This window comes from Acinonyx jubatus, chromosome B4, assembly GCF_027475565.1.
Source record: "Acinonyx jubatus isolate Ajub_Pintada_27869175 chromosome B4, VMU_Ajub_asm_v1.0, whole genome shotgun sequence".
NCBI classification, from domain to species: domain Eukaryota; kingdom Metazoa; phylum Chordata; class Mammalia; order Carnivora; family Felidae; genus Acinonyx; species Acinonyx jubatus.
Genome location: NC_069387.1, coordinates 43,996,614 through 44,012,887, shown reverse-complemented (window position 1 = coordinate 44,012,887; position 16,274 = coordinate 43,996,614). Strand labels below are relative to the sequence as shown.

The 16,274-nt window shown below is 38.7% G+C and overlaps 1 protein-coding gene across 4 annotated transcripts in view; it reads left to right on the top strand.

The window, feature by feature from the left end:
• LOC106965723 (NKG2-D type II integral membrane protein-like) overlaps positions 1-14,549 on the top strand; it is a 56,457-nt gene extending 41,908 nt beyond the window's left edge. For 3 of the 4 annotated variants that reach the window (XM_053225827.1, XM_053225828.1, XM_053225826.1), the window contains 4 exons: positions 4,874-4,981; positions 7,288-7,445; positions 10,935-11,044; positions 13,499-14,549. In XM_053225827.1, the coding sequence (XP_053081802.1) occupies positions 4,874-4,981; positions 7,288-7,445; positions 10,935-11,044; positions 13,499-13,625 (503 nt within the window). In that variant the 3' untranslated portion in view covers positions 13,626-14,549. Of the gene's footprint in view, positions 1-117; positions 202-4,873; positions 4,982-7,287; positions 7,446-10,934; positions 11,045-13,498 lie in introns of all 4 variants that reach the window. The other variant, XM_053225825.1, reaches the window with a different exon arrangement.
• The last annotated feature ends 1,725 nt before the right edge of the window (positions 14,550-16,274 follow it).

Genomic DNA, 16,274 nt, shown 5'->3' with positions numbered 1-16,274 from the left:
CACCATAAATAGCGCGATTCATTTTAAATTCCAGAATGAGGTTCCATTTTGTTCTAATTCCGAGGGCTTTGCTGTGCTCAATGCTTACTATATATTTTGCTCTCTGATTTTGGACAGGGTTTCCATGGCATATCGTTGCAGTAACCCTGGGATTTCTATGTTTGTTCCTCCTGCTGGCAATCACAGGCTTAGGATATATGGGTGAGTATCAGGCACACACATTTCACAAGAACAATGAGCCAGACTGATAAAGGAAATGCTGTAGCTACTGACTCTACGGAAACTTTAGAAACTATGGAGTCCTATAGAAATGGTAGTAATCATGATGCTGTTGATGATAATATTGGCGATGTGATTTTATTATTTTGCTATCACTTAACCTTTCTACCACGCAAACTAGTGTATGTCATAGCTGTATTGGCACAAAATTTTGTACTTTGAGGCCGACATATATTATATATATTTTCCTCCTTATAATTTGTGTAGGGGGAGCTTTTCCACGCGAACAGAGAATTGGAAAAATCTTAATTGGAATTTTATATTCCTTATCGTACTACAACACTGCTTAAAATATAGAGGAATAAAAAGCTGATTAGTTTTCTCTATCAGTTTTTATATATCCATGTGAAATTTGTATGCAACACTTGTTTTTAATATCAGTTTCCTGATGGTTATTTTTCTTTGTTTCATTCTGTGAGCAACAATTTTGAGTATCTTCTCTGGTGCAAGAAACAGGGATTTTAAAAAGTCAGCTCTTTATAAGCTCAGTTAAAAGGGGACATTTTTTTTTATAAGAAGCAGTTTTAAAATGAAATATTATTAGTGCTGGGATACGGGCGTGAAGGTATCAGGTGCATGGCATATTCTATGCTGAGGTCAAGAGAGCTTTCCTGTAGGAGATAATAATTGATATGAGGTCAAGGATAGGTGGAGTTTAACCAGGACACTCAGGGTAGAGAAGTCTCATCCAGGCAGAAAACAACATGAACCACAGACCATATTGATGTCCCAGGGAATTACAGCTTCCGGACAAATAAAGGAAGTAGCTAGAAATGGGTTGACCATCAAACCCATTTCTAGCTACTTCTTTTATTTGTCCGGAAGCTGTATAATATTAATATCATGTTAAGATATATTAGATTTGTTCTCAAAACAAGAGAAACTTGGAAGATTTGGGATTTGGGAAAGGTCAATCTGAATTGACTGGAAAGTGCATGGGGGGACAAAATAGGAGAATGTTTCAGGATTAAGAGTTAGTTAGAATGACTGAATTAGTGCTATGAAAGAAGTAATGAAGGGTTAGGGACCACACTTGAGAAATATTTAAAATGTAGAATTGCTAAGATGTACATTTTATTGAGGGTGTGAGGCAAACAGGTGAATCAGTGATACCATTTGACATGAAGTTTATACATCTTGGCAAATATATTCCATTAAATGTTATAGACAATAACAAGAACAGAAGGCTGTGATTTGGGGTGTGTATGCGTGTGTGTGTGTGTGTGTGTGTGTGTGTGTGTGTGACTGTGTGGGTGCATGCGTGCGAATAATGGTGAAGAGTGAGGTGCCTGTGACATATCAGTGGAGATGACCAGAAAGAATGAGATTGGTCTGTGTCTGTTAGAGTGAGCTTTGGCGGAAGACACAGATCATCAGCATGTACAGGGTAGAATTAAAAGTCTGGAGATCAAGAGAGACGCCTAGATTAGAGACATGAATTGTGGATTCACCGATTAATGTACAAGTCTGGGAAAAGATAGCAGAGGAAAGCAGAAGCTATACCACGCTCTACCTTGTGAAACCAGGGAGAGTAGACTATTCTAGAAGAACAAGGGTGAGGCGGGCGTTCTCAGGGTAAATCAACATTTAGAAGTAGGTAGAAGATGAGTAAACAGTGGCAAGCAATGATGCTTAGTTAAACAAGTAGGAGGAGATCCAAAACATTATAGTATCATGGAGAGAAGGCAAAGGTAGTCAAGGGTTCCAACTAGTACTGGAGGATCAGGTATTATAATGGCTAGAGATATTCTTATTAAATTTGGCAAGAGAGAGGCCGAAATGATATTTTCTAGAGTAGCTCCAGTGGGATAGTGGGTATGGTCAAAGCCTGACTGTGATGGCTAAAACTCATTCAAACATTAGGAAGCAGAGAGGGTGAATACAGTGAATACAGATCAGTGAATTCAGAGATCAGTGGATACAGAAAAGTATTTATTTTCATTGTGGCTAAGCGAAACATTTACCAAGCCTTGAAAGTATGTGGATCTATATGATCTCCAAGGTTGTTAAAGGCAGTATAACCGGATACAAACACTTAGTGAGTTTGGTACTGTCTTCTACAGCTCAACATGATCCAGTAATTCTCACCCTAAGTGTATATCCAACAGACGTACTTGCACATACACAGAAATGAACTTCTACAGGACAGTTTGTAGCAGTGCCATTCACAACGTCGAACATCTCACAACTACTCAAATGATCATTAATGGGAGAGTAAATGAGATCTCTGCAATTGATTTACCAATGGAATTTATGTGATAGTCAAGACAACGACGATGGTATCCAACAATATGCATGAATTTTAGCAGGAGCGTATGAAATGCAAAAACAAAGCAAGAGCACAAAAGTTTGTGCATGACACGATACACTTTTATAAGATGAAACTGCAAATAAATACAATAAATAGTAATATTTCAGGAAATACACAAAGAGGCAATAACACTATATATAAAATGTACCAAGGGAGTAATTGAAATGTGCATTAGTTACATCGTGTGAGAGAAGTAGGGAGATGAGATGAAATGACTATCAAAGTAAATAAATGTAATGGTGAAGGTCCTGGCTACAATGTGGGGTAGCTAACAACTTGCTAACTAAGGAAGAAAAACCAGTTCTGAGAGCAATGTGGTAAGTGTCTCATGAATGCAGATATGTAAACAATCTTATGTTAGCACCCAATCTGAGAGTAAAGAAAAGAACTCTGTTACAAACAATATGTAAAGAAAGGACAGGAACTTTGTGGCAAAGCTGACTTGAGATGATCATATGCAAGAGAAGGGAACCATGAGAAGGAAACTGTGGAGGGTTCAAGAGAGAAGTTGACAGTAGGAGATCAAGATCACCAAAGATTCAATACGGGATGAAATCCAGAGCAGGGGTGAGAATTTCACACTTGTTCAATGCAAAGCCCATTTTTTTTTTCTGGGGTAGAGTGAGAGATACCTGTGTATCTATAGGAGGAGGTGCAGGAAGGTGAGGAGAAGGTATCCTTGCTGGTGACTGTTTCCATGCGAAGGAGCAGATGAGGCCATGTGCTCAGAGAGAGGGAGAGTCAAGGAGGTGCTCCAGATAATTTAGGCAAAGTATAAATGCTTGAAATAGCTGTTGAATTGAGAAAAGAGTGTGATTCAAGAACTATACTGTGTTATATTGAGAGGTGAAATGGTGAAGAAAATCTAAGTGTTGGTCAGCATTAGTTTGTATGTGTACAATTTTGTGATGTTTTTGTCATTTGTGTTTCAAAACCTTGAGGGGGGATGAGATGGTGATGACAAGTGTGCTCCAAAATTGGCTATTTTACATATTAAAAAAAATTTTTTTTTAAATTTTTCAAGGAGACTCCCCACCCAACTTGGCCCTGACCTCACGACCCTGAGATCAAGAGTGGCTTGCTCAATGCAGTGAGTTAGCCAAGAGCCCCAGTGAAGTTTTTAGATGTGCATAAAGACTATGCTGCAAGCTTCTTGGAGGTCCTGCCAAAATTGGTTCTGTACTATGTGTCCTTGGATGGACAAAAAGGAAAGGACAAGTGAATTGACTGGTCCCAAGAAATGGTAGTATTTAGGTACAGGAGGTCTTAATGTGGGTGGTTTTTTAAATGGTTGTTATTTATGGTTGAGAGAAAGAGATAGAGAGAGCACAGGAGGGGTGGGGGGTGGACCCAGGGAGAGGGGGACAGAGGATCTGAAGTGGCCTCTGTGCCGATAACAGTGAGCCAGACGTGGGGCCCAACTCATGAACTGTGAGATCATGACTTGAGCCCAGGTCAGATGCTTAACCAACTGAGCCATCCAGGGGCCCCTTAAGGTGTCTTTTCAATTCAGATCCAGTATAGGAACAGTGGAATGGATGACTGAGTTGAACAGGGGTTATATTTATTGCAATGGAGTACATCAGGAGACTGTGAAATTGATGTTGGAGTTTTACAAGGAGACGTTGCATTTCTTCAGTGATGGGTGGTAGAGAGCTGGAAATGACGAATCCTAGCTGCCTAACAAATCCTTAAGGGACCTTTCTTTTCGTGTTTGTACACTTAAAGAGCCATATACTGTGTGATTTTACACTTTTTTATTTGTGAGTTTGGAGAAGATACTGCCAATTTGCTCAGAGATTTTTCACTTACTTTTTGCATATTAGAAGTCACCATGTGTGCTCTTCCTCTATGTATATTCAGTGAATTAATTATAAGCTTGTACTAGAGGAGAGTCAAATCCCTGGTGTTTAGCTTCCTGTGCAAATACCACATGCTAAATAAAATACTGGCTACTTCATTTCACCAACTTTGTAATCATTATTTGAAGAGTAGGTGGGATAGAAACTAAAAGTATATTTCATTTCCTGTTTACATTTCTGTTTTATAAAAATTGATTCCTCTCTCACGTACTTCCAAAATAATGTATAGCAAGTTACCATTTTATTTAAAAATCTGTTTTATGTTCTGACACTTAGACATATTGTAACCTGGCATTTTCTCTGATCGTACTTTCATTTAGTCAGCGCCACTCACTGTGCCATTTAGAATTAGAGTAAGTGATTATAATAAAATGATCTATTGCAAGCATTCAAGACCTTATTTTTATAATATGAATTGAAGTTTTTCACAGGTGTTCTGGAGAAATCAGGCAAGATATGAAAGCGCCAGAAGACAAGAATGCTTCCTTAGCAGAAGTTGAAGATCGCTTAATTTTACTACCCACTACAGGTATGTACTGAAGGATTATACTGATGGTTTACAGTTTTTTTCCTCCATGGAATTATCTCATTCTGTTCCATTTTAATGTATCGTTTTAAAACTTCACATTGTATTTTGTCAAGTCCTTTAATTGTTCTCACTTTTTAAAATTAAATCCATTGTCTTTCTTCTAGCTAATTGAACTCTTGACTTTCACAAAGTCATGTTGATTTGATTGAGTAATTTCTGCTTGTGGATGAATTTTTCTCAGTCTAGATCTCTTGGAATTAATACCATCCTCTTATATTCATTGAGGTGGATTTCTCCCGAAGGGAGAACTGGTTCCCATTGGAGCAGTGTATCTGTACTTGGTAAGTCAAGATTTCTCAGTGTCATCTTAACGATGGTCTGACGTCTGTCAGTCTCTGGCAACACAATTTGACCCCAAAGCTATTCTCAACATGAGGCTTTTGGGACACAGGAGAACCACCTATTTTTTAGTCATTCAGTCTGATGTAAGCAAGATGTATGCATACATGTATATATATAAAGAAAGCATATATATACATAAAGAAAGCATAGGTCTCTAAGTGGTCTTGTGGTTGAGGATCATGTGGCCTTTGTTTTCAAGATAAAGACCATGACACATTACTTTTTCAAAAAAAAATTATTAAATCCCATCTGGTTAACATATAGTCTGTTAATTCATTCAGGAGTAGAATTTAGGAATTCATCACTTACATACAACACCTAGTGCTCATCCCAACAAGTGCCCTCCTTAATGCCCATCACCCATTTGGCCCTCCCCTCACCCAACAGCCCTCCGGCAACCCTCGGTTTGTTCTCTGTATTGAAGAGTCTCTTCTGGTTTGCCTCCCTTTATGTTTTTAGCTTATTTTTCCTTATCTTCCCCTATGTTCATCTATTGTGTTTCTTAAATTCCACATGAGTGAAATCTTATATTTCTCTTTCTCTGACTGACTGATTTTGCTTCCCACGATACACTCTACTTGTTCATTGTTGCAAATGCAAGACTTCATTCCTTTTGGTGGCTGAGTGATATTCCATTGTAGAATATACCGTCTTACCCATTCATCGGTGATGGCCATTGGGCTCTTTCCATGATTTAGGTATTATTGATACTGCTGCAATAAACATTGGGGTGCAGGTGACACTTCAAATTAGCATTTGTGTGTCCTTTGGCCAAATGCCTAGTAGTGCCATTATTGTTTCTAATTATAGGGTAGCTCTATGTTTCATTTTTTGAGAAACAGCCATGCTGTTTTCCAGAGTGACTGCACCAGCTTGCATTCCCACCAGCAGTGCAAAAATGTTCCCCTTTTTCCACATCTTTGCCAACATCTGTTCTTGCCCAAATTGTTCATTTTAGCCATTCTGGCAGGTGTGAGGTGGTATCTCACTGTGGTTTTGATTTGTATTTCCCTGATGATGAGTGATGTGGAGCATCTTTTCATGTGTCTGTAGGCCATCTGGATGTTTTCTTTGGAAAAGTGTCTGTTCGTGTCTTTGACCCATTTCTTCACTGGATTATTTGCCTTTTGACTGTTGAGTTCCATAAGTTCTTTATAGATTCTGGATACTAATCCTTTATCTGATATTTCATTTGCAAATATTTTCTTCCATTCCGTCGGTTGCCTTTTAGTTTTCTTGATTGTTTCCTTTGCGGTGCAGAAGCTTTTTATCTTGATGAGGTCCCAATAGTTCCTTTTTGCTTTTGTTTCCCTTGCCCCTGAAGACATATCGAGTAAGAAGGTCTTGCAGGTGAGGTCAAAGAGGTTGTTGCCTGTTTTCTACTCTAGGATTTTGATGGTTTTGACATTTAGGTCTATCATCCATTTTGAGTTGTTTTTGTGTATGGCGTAAGAATGTGGTCCAGGTTCATTCTTCTACATGTTGCTGTCCAGTTTTCCCAACACCATTTGCTGAAGAGATTGTCTTCTTTCCATTGGATATTGTTTCCTGCTTGGTCAAAGATTAGCTGGCCGCACATTTGTGGGTCCATTTCTGGGTTCTCCGTTCTGTTCCGTTGATCTGTGTGTTTACTTTTGTACCAATACCATACTGTTTTGATGAAAACAGCTTTGTAAAACAGCTTGATCCAGGATTGTGATGTGTCCAGCTTTGGTTTTCTTTTTTAACATTCCTTTGGCTATTCAGTGTCTTTTGTGGTTCCGTACTAGGTTTTGGGTTTGTTCTAGCTCTAGCTCTAGCTCTGTGAAGAATGCTGGTGTTATTTTGATAGAAATTGCATCGAATGTGTAGATTGCTTTGGGTAGTGTCAGCATTTTAACAATGTTTGTTTTCCAATCCATGAGGATGGAATGAAGACGATGACACATTTCAAGGAAAATGGTACTGCTGTGGGAAAAGCTGTTACCACTTTTCCAAAGAGGAGAAAACTTGGGAGAGGAGCATGGTGTCATGCCAAGATCTGCAGTCTAGTCTCCTGAAGATTGATACTAAAGAGGAGCAAGTATGTCTACTTTCCTAAACCTGATGTAAACACTTTGAGTATGCAAAGCATGTCTGGAGTTCAGATAATTGTTTCGACTTTCCTCCAATATTATTTGGCATGTTGTTTTGAAGCACTTTGTTAACTGGCGCAGATTTCTCTGTGGAAGAGACATAGGTGTAACAGTGACCACGAAGAACCATTGATTTAAATCAAGAAGAACAGCTCTTCTGGGCATGCCATGGAATGATTTTAAGTCTTTAGTATTGTATATATTGCATCTTGACACTTAGTATGCTTCAAATGGCTCAGCATTATCTTCTCAGGGCTAATACAGGGCAAAAGAACTGCTTCAAGGGTATGAGCATTCTAAAGAGATAATTTCTCATTGTACTGAGTTCTGTTGTTGCTTCATCGGTATATGGGAGGGATTAAACTTCAAAGGGAAGATCAGTCTTCCCCTTCATGGCCATGGGAAAAGAGGTTGAAAAATGAAGAGGTTGAATGTAGCTAGAATGATTCTTTTTTTTTTTTTAATTATTTTTTAACATTTATTCACTTTTTTAAGAGACAGAGAGACAGAGTGTGAGTGGGATTGGGGCAGAGAGAGAGGAAGACAGAATCTGGAGCAGATTCCAGGCTCTTACCTGTCAGCACAGAGCCCGACGCAGGGCTCGAACTCACATACCCTGTGATCATGACCTAAGCCAAAGTCAGACACCCAACCGACGGAGTCACCCAGGCAATCTGGAATGATTCTTTGGAAATGATTTTTTCTTTTGCTTATAATCCAGAATGACAGAGAAAGCCTCTCTTTTCTAGAAGAGAAAATGTAGATCACATTTGCCATTACTTTTAATATTTGGCAATATAAAGTCAGTAGAATGGATTCTGTGGGGTTCCTTCTAATGATTCCATAAATATTCCATGTAGGCACTGAGTTCTAGTTACACGATCTAGTTCTATCAGTGATATTTCTATTAGTGTCTTGTGAAGGATGAATTAAAAGCCCTATGTTTTCAAAAAAGAAGACGAAATAAAACCCAAACCAGGCCAATACTCAGGGGCATGTGGTTGGCCCAGTTGGTGGGCCATGTGCCTCTTGATCTGTGAGCTCAATCCCATGTTGCATGTAAAGCTTACCTAAAACAAACAAACAAACAAACAAACAAACAAAGTCCTGTGTTTCTTGTTTATAAAATGCTTATTAAAATAATGTATTGAATATGAATGATTCACTCATAAGTATGAGAAACAAATGAAGTACACATTAGCACATTGGGTCAAACAAATTTTAAAAATCCAGGACCTAATAATCCAGGACCTAATAATCCAGGACCTAATAAGTACCTTGATTAATTTCAACCTCAGCTGTTATGAATCAACTCAAATGGCTGGAGTTTTCTTCTTTCACAAATTAAGTTATTTTTAATCCGTATTTCCCCAGTCATTTCCAATTCAGTTTTCTTCAGTTTCAGTCCTGCCATTGAAGTTTCTGGACTTCAGAGTTTCAGTGAAACTTCTTATACAGTTATAAGAACAGTTATCCCTGTTTTTCCAGGAACTATCTAGAGCCTTTGAAATTTCCTGAGACTTTTGCCATTGTTCAGAGCAAAATCTGAGTTTCATAGTCTAGCACCTCATTTGATGAGGGCTTGGCTCTCAGTATCTGAACTGGGCTGCTGGTACACTCTCTGAACCAGAGATCGACTTTGCTACAGAACAGCATTACTCTGACACTGGTGGTTTAGGATTTGCCATGTTTTGCTGCTTTACCAAGCCCAGGAGTGTAATGACAGCGGGGCTTAAGTCCATTGATACTGCAAACTGAAATTGGGTTTGATACCTATGCATACCCTTAGCATCTAGCAAAATTATGTGAGTGAAAGAATCAAGGGACATTGAACATCAGTGTTTATTCGGAGACTTAGAAATGATAACATCTATTTTTGCCACACTTCTATAATTCCCATCCGTTTTCCTTAGGCATTCAATATACGCTCTTCAAATTTGTCTGATACAATGTAATTACTGTGAAGATATATTGTTGCATGTGTGTATTTTTGGGTACATTTGTGTTTGAGAGAGAGAGAGAGAGACTGAGAGAGATTCAGTTATATTGCTTATAGCCAAGGACATTGATTTGTTACTTTCCATTCAATATGCCAATTGGAATAATGATTACAAAGAACTTACAGAATTTTTATGGTAGAGATATTTTAGACACTGCATGCATTATTCAGTGCCCACACTGTTAACACAGACTGTATGATATCCACTGCATACAGAAGGAAAATTCTCAAGGAAGTTTTATTTCCTGAGGTGTGTATAGCACATTAATGGGATAAAGTGTTTTAACGCTTATAGCTATAGTCTCTACATTTTCACTGCTGTATAGTATTCCCCAGTTTGGCTAAGAATCTCTACAAGATGGAAGTTTGGGTTGTTTCCACCTTTTGTGGTTAGGAATAGTCCTTCATGAATCATTCTTAGACGTGTCTCAGTGCAAAACTGTCTTGTGTGTCCTCACTTCTCTTGATAACAAATCATCGTAGGAGTGAAATCATTGGTAACAAGGTTCCTAAAGGTCCATTTTCATGCGATAATTTAAAATTACATTTCAAAATGAATTTAGCAACATTTTTAAAGATGGATTTGATATCTACAAATCCCACAAACTTAGTGCCATGATTTTTCATTTCAGCCAATTCAATACTAGTAAAATATATCCCGGTGGCTTTGATTTGAATTTTCCTGATCTCTAGTGAGCCTGGCATCTTTCTCTATTTCTTGGCTATACGCCCCATTTATTTGAAATATGTTGTAATTTGTTGTCCCTTTTTTTCTTATTGGATAATTTTTTTCCTTGTTTATTTCTCGAAATACGTATTTGTGCTTTAAATTATTTTTTTTTAACATTTATTTATTTTTGAGACAGAGAGAGACAGAGCATGAACGGGGGAGGGTCAAAGAGAGGGAGACACAGAATCTGAAACAGGCTCCATGCTCTGAGCTGTCAGCACAGAGCCCGACGCGGGGCTCGAACTCACGGACTGCGAAATCATGACCTGAGCCAAAGTCGGCCGCTTAACCGAGTGAGCCACCCAGGCACCCCCGTATTTGTTCTTTAATTTATTGCATATATCTCCAGACTTGAGGCTTGTCTTTTCACATGCTTTAAGGCATCTTAGGATGAGGAAACTTTCCTGATTTAGTGCAATCACATTTATCTCTCTACTTTATCTTATGGGGAGATTTGTTTTTTTCTAAGTCCATCCTGCCCCTTTGCTGATATCTTGGATCCAGTCACAGAGACTTGAGTGATTCCTTCACTGAAGCATTTCCATTCCTGTGTCTTCTCTACCCCATGGAGAAATGAGCCTGCCTGTTCCATTTATCATAAAAGTGTTTGAAGATAAAAGTGCCCAGTATTTTATTGATGAGTCCTCTGTGGGTAAGATGTGTTCACTGACGCTATGAATAATACTAATAATTCCAATTTTGTCACAGGTCCTTATTCAATCAAAAATAAAATACAATCATTGGATTGGATTAATTAGGGTTCAAGAAGGCAGGTATCCTTGGCAATGGCTGGATGGCTCACCCCTATCTCAGAAGCTGTAAGTTTTCATTTCATGGCCTTGCTCCCTTTCCTGCTCAGTAACGGATTGGTAGATTATTGGTGAAGAAGAGGAACAGATCCTTGAGGACTTAGGGAATATCGTTCATTCCATTTGATCTCGCTTCTTAGATCGGCAACCGAGTGCAAATCTGAGACCTCAAGAGACCCAAAGAGCATGATTTATTCCATGGTCTTTAATGAAGGTCCTTCCAAACCCAGTGAAATGACATTTTGCTTTTGTATCTTGTATGTTACGATACAAGTACTTCCACAGATATGGTTGCAGGAAATGGTAAAAAGATAATGAGGAGAGAAACGTGGCTACAGCCAGCCTCCTCTGTACATGAAATTTGTACGTGTTTGCTTGGTATCATTCGAGAACAACAACAACAAAAGAGCTTTTTCCAAAGGAGTCATTTAGTAATCTTGCAGCTCTAATTTGGTGTTTAATATCATACGTTATTGTCTAACACATGTCGACAAGAATTTCTGGTAGCCCTATTTCATTAATAAATCACATGGGTTTGTCAGTTGATGTCTACGAAATGAGTTCAGAAAATGAAGAAAAGTGATCCATTGTAACTAAATCTAGCTAACATGGGGGACAGTATGGGAAACATGGGCTACTTAACAGGCTGTTTATTGATGGCCCACAATGTGCCAGGCACCCTTCTAGCCACTGAAGCTATAGTGGTGAATGAAACACGCTACAGTCTTCTGCTGTTGTGGATAGTACATTCCAATGCAGGCTTGATGGAGCTCTTGGTGATGAGTGATGACAATCTCAACGTGCCATGTGAATTTCATGGCACATTAGGGGGTGATACATGCTATGGAGTAATGTGAAATCTCTTCCTTTTTGCTACAGTGCAAAGTGTCTTTTGTTTATGAAGGTAAGAGGGAGAGATTTCACTGCTTTCAGTGGAGTGGTCAGGACAGACTCCTTGAGAAATGAAGTGCGTACAGCATGTTGAATGAGAAGGGCATGTGGATTAGCTGATACAAATGCATCCCAGCAGTAACAACAGCTGTGGTCAAGACTCAGAGGTAGGAGTGTCCTCAGCATTCCTGAGGAAACAGCAAGAGGGCCTGGGATGCTGGAGCAAGGGGAACGAGTTGGGAGAGAAGTAGGTCAGAGAGGCAATGACGCTGAGAGCATGCGGGGATCAGAAAAATGTAAGACCTTAGATTGGTTCATGAGGGTCATGAGAAGCTATTAGAGGGTTTTAAGTGGAGGAGGGACAAAAGCTGGCTCCTGCTTTGGAGACGCACTCTGGACAGTCTGTTGAGCTGAGATGGCAAGTGGCCAGATTCTACACTTGTTCCAAAGATGTGTGTGAGATGGACAAATCAGGGATGGTGTCAAGGTTTTGGTCCAGGAGTGGTAAGAATGACGTTCCCATTAACGTTAATAGGGCATATTTGGAATTCAGTTTTAGACACAATGGTAGTAAAACTGTTAAGCCTTGAAGTATGTGCGGGGGTGTTGCATGGGCCTTGTGATAGATGATCATGCTGATCAGGTGAGAGGTCTGTGCCTGGGATGCAAATGTTGTGTGCAGCAATGAATAGACAGTGTGACAAGTGAGAGGCTGGGATGATTCTCAGGAATCTAAGGGCTGAGCCCTCGGACACTCTCATGTTTAAGGTCATGTTAAGATAAGGGGAGAAGAGGATAACCAGAAAACATCACCGAGAAAAGTGCTCCAAGAGACAGAAGGAAACCCATGAAGGGGCAGCAAGGGCAATGGAACCGCCTACAAAAAGTTCTACTGAAACAACAGCTGAATGTAAAAAGTTGGGGACACCTCCATTTTATTTCTTGAAATGGTTACTTCCCATCAGATTCCTGAGGATTTGGGTGAAAATTAAAACCAAGACACATTTTTTTCTGGACAGTGTAGCCCAGCCTTCATATTTAAAATCCAGGTACCTTAGGCTCATGGCCCAATTTCACCGAAGTCTAATGCTTCGTTTGGTGTGGAAGACATTAGGCTCAGTGGAGAAAAAGTGCACTCTATTTTAAATGCAAATCAGCACCTTTTTTGCTCAAAGTGAGGCTAGCAGTGGAATTGCTTGCTCTGGGCACATCAATCTGAATTATAGGCACTTGGAAATATGTTTATATGTAATTGCAGTGTGTCACTTCATAAACATTCTTTATTTGATCACTTCCCAGATGTGTCAGGAGTCTTAGGAGAATATTTCAAGTGTATATGTATAACTCCCTAGACCTCCCAGTCTACACTACCCTTTGTACTTCTTCACTAGTTCCAATGGTCCATTGGCAACATTTCATTAGGTTTAGATACAATTATGCTTCCTGATCTTAACGCTCAATGTCCCTGTCAACATTTGTATGGCCATTGAAATAAGTGCACATATGTTTTCAATTTGTGATAAATTTTGCCTGAGAAATGTCTTTCTAAAATGAATTTATTTTCTGGTGCAGGAATTTCCAACAGAGTTTATCTCATGTGAAATGTGGACACCTGAGACCATCAAATATTTATAGTGCTGATTGTAGTAAAAGCTTCCGTTACATTTGTGAAAAGGAGTTCTCTGGTCCTGATAATTAAAGAAGCACTGTGACCAAATGATCACTATTTTCATTCTTTAACAGCTGTAAGGAAAAACACAGGGTATTCACTCAAATTAGTCAACTATGCATGGTGTATGAAGGATTATGATCTTTCACACATCCCTCAGCATGGATAAGAGTAAGTTTTAAAAATAGTAAAATCATCCATCCAAAAATGAAGCTCTTTTTTTTTTTGAAATTTCAAGAACCCATCCATCAGAGAATGTGAAAAAAGTTTGAGTGTAAGACTTTACATTTAAAATATAACTAAAAGATCTTGATTTAAATAGGTAGTGAATACATTTGCAATGTTCACAGTGTAAGAGGTCCTTAACGATGAACACATCCTCTCAACCCATTTTGTACTCTATTCACCTAGTTGCCACCTCAGAGGCACACATGTAACTGGTTTATAAAGTGTTCCAGAAGTATTCTAATAAAGTACAACTATACACAGGCCGTCTGCTAAACAAAATGTTCCGTGGCTACAAACGACAGTAACGATTCTTTATGTTTCTGTTGAAAATGTACCACGCGTGTGTTCCACATCAGTACATAGGTAGCTGCATTACTTGTATAAATTTCTGCAAATGTTACACTGATAAATGTTTTATTTCCAATGGATGTTTAGGTTTACCCAGAATTTTAGAATTGTGTGAATGAAAGCACTTAGTACTGTATTACTTGCCATAGAGTGTATATATAGGGTAAATGTCTAGCAGTGTCATTTTTATGTCAAAATGTGTCCACATGAAATTTGCATAGACGTTGAATTTACAATAGATGCTCTACATCTCTATCTGCAGTCAGCAGCATTCAAGAATTCCTGCTTCCTCACTTGGTTACCAGCGCAACGTGTTATCAGTCTGTTTGACTTTGCCAATAAAATCTTCACCAATTAAAAAAAATGTTTATTTGATTCACTTCAATTTACGATGTCCTGTTATTTGTGTTTCTGAGCATCTGTTTATGGTATTTCTTTTCATTTAAAGTGTCTGAGGGGCTCCTGGGTCGCTTGGTCGGTTAAGCGTCCTACTTCGGCTCAGGTCATGATCTCACGGCCGGTGAGTTCGAGCCCCGCATCGGACTCTGTGCTGACCGCTAGAGCCTGCAGCCTGTTTCAGATTCTGTGTCTTCCTCTCTCTCTGCCCCTTCCCTGTTCATGCTCTGTCTCTCTCTGTCTCAAAAATAAATAAACGTTGAAAAAAAATTAAAAAAAAATAAAGTGTCTGTCCGTGTCTTTGTGGATTAATATCACAAACTTAAGTTTGAGCAAAAAAAAAACCCAGACACAAAATCGCAACTCCTATAACGTTCCAGTTACTTAAAGGTTCTACACCAGGTAAGTCTAACCTATGCTATTAGAAATGAAGACAAACTTTCCTGCCATATGGATTTATTCCTAAAACGAATAGTAATGGGAAATGACTAGTCTTTACCATCGTGCAACGTTATGCATGGAAAGAAACCATGTCCAAGGTGCATCTCAGGTGTTGATAATACTGAGTGTAACAATCTGGGTGCTGGTTACAGGGTGTTGTAGTGATCCCTTGGGCTGCCATGACAACTACCACAACCTGGGTGTCTTTGAACAACATACATTCATTTTTTCATTGTTGTGGAAGCGAGAAGTTTAAAAGTGGTGGCAAGGCCAAGCTCTGTTTGAAACTTTTTAGTTTACTGTGTTGGAATACATGCTTCTTCACCTCAGCGAAAGTCATGAATAAAATTTAAAAAAATGTTTTTGCTGTTGTTTGTTTTAAAGGATAAATTTGGCATAGTTTGAACTGGATGAAAGCAAATCATCAAGAGATCAAAATATGTGGAGGCAGTTCAATCAGTGTTTGCAGGGAAAATTCAAAAGTCGCTTACATGGCAAGCGACTTTTCCAATCAAGAATCACAACTTCTGCCTTGAGAAAGTCGAATAAGGAAACGAAATAAAACCCAAATCAAATAAAGGTGGAGATCACAAAATGAAGAGCAGAAATCAGTGATGTTGGAGATAAAAGAAATAATAAAACAAATATGACAGTGAGTTTTGAAAAGGCCGACAAGGTCCAGTAATAAACCTCCGGCTGGACCGATCAAGAATAGGCCTAAATGAACAATTTGAAGCATGAATGGACAGACATTGAAGGATTTACTGATGATTATGAGGGAACATGATGAAGAATTTTTTGCCAATGAATTCTAAAACCTAAAAGACATTGATTTCTGGAAACAATTGATCTTTCAAAACACACTTAAAAAGAATTTGGTAACTTGAACTCATTGTATATCCAGAATGAGTTATTCAATTTGTAGTTAAAACAATCCAGAGAGAACCCCAGATGGGTTCTCTGGTGAATTCTAGTAAATACTCCATAAAGAGTAAAATTTAAAAGGGGAAAAAAAACGTGATCCAGGAGACAGAAGAAAATTGAAAATGTTCCAACTTTTTCTGTGAGGCCAGTGTTACTTGGATAGTGAAACCAGATAGCCAAGAATCCACAGCTCATGTGCACAAAACAAGCAAAAATTCCTAACAAATAGTTAGTTGCACATTGAATTGCATGGAGCAATTTATTGAGAAGATTATACATCATGATGGAGTGGGGATTATTCCACATGTGCAAGATTAATGAATTGGGGTGATTTACCTGAAT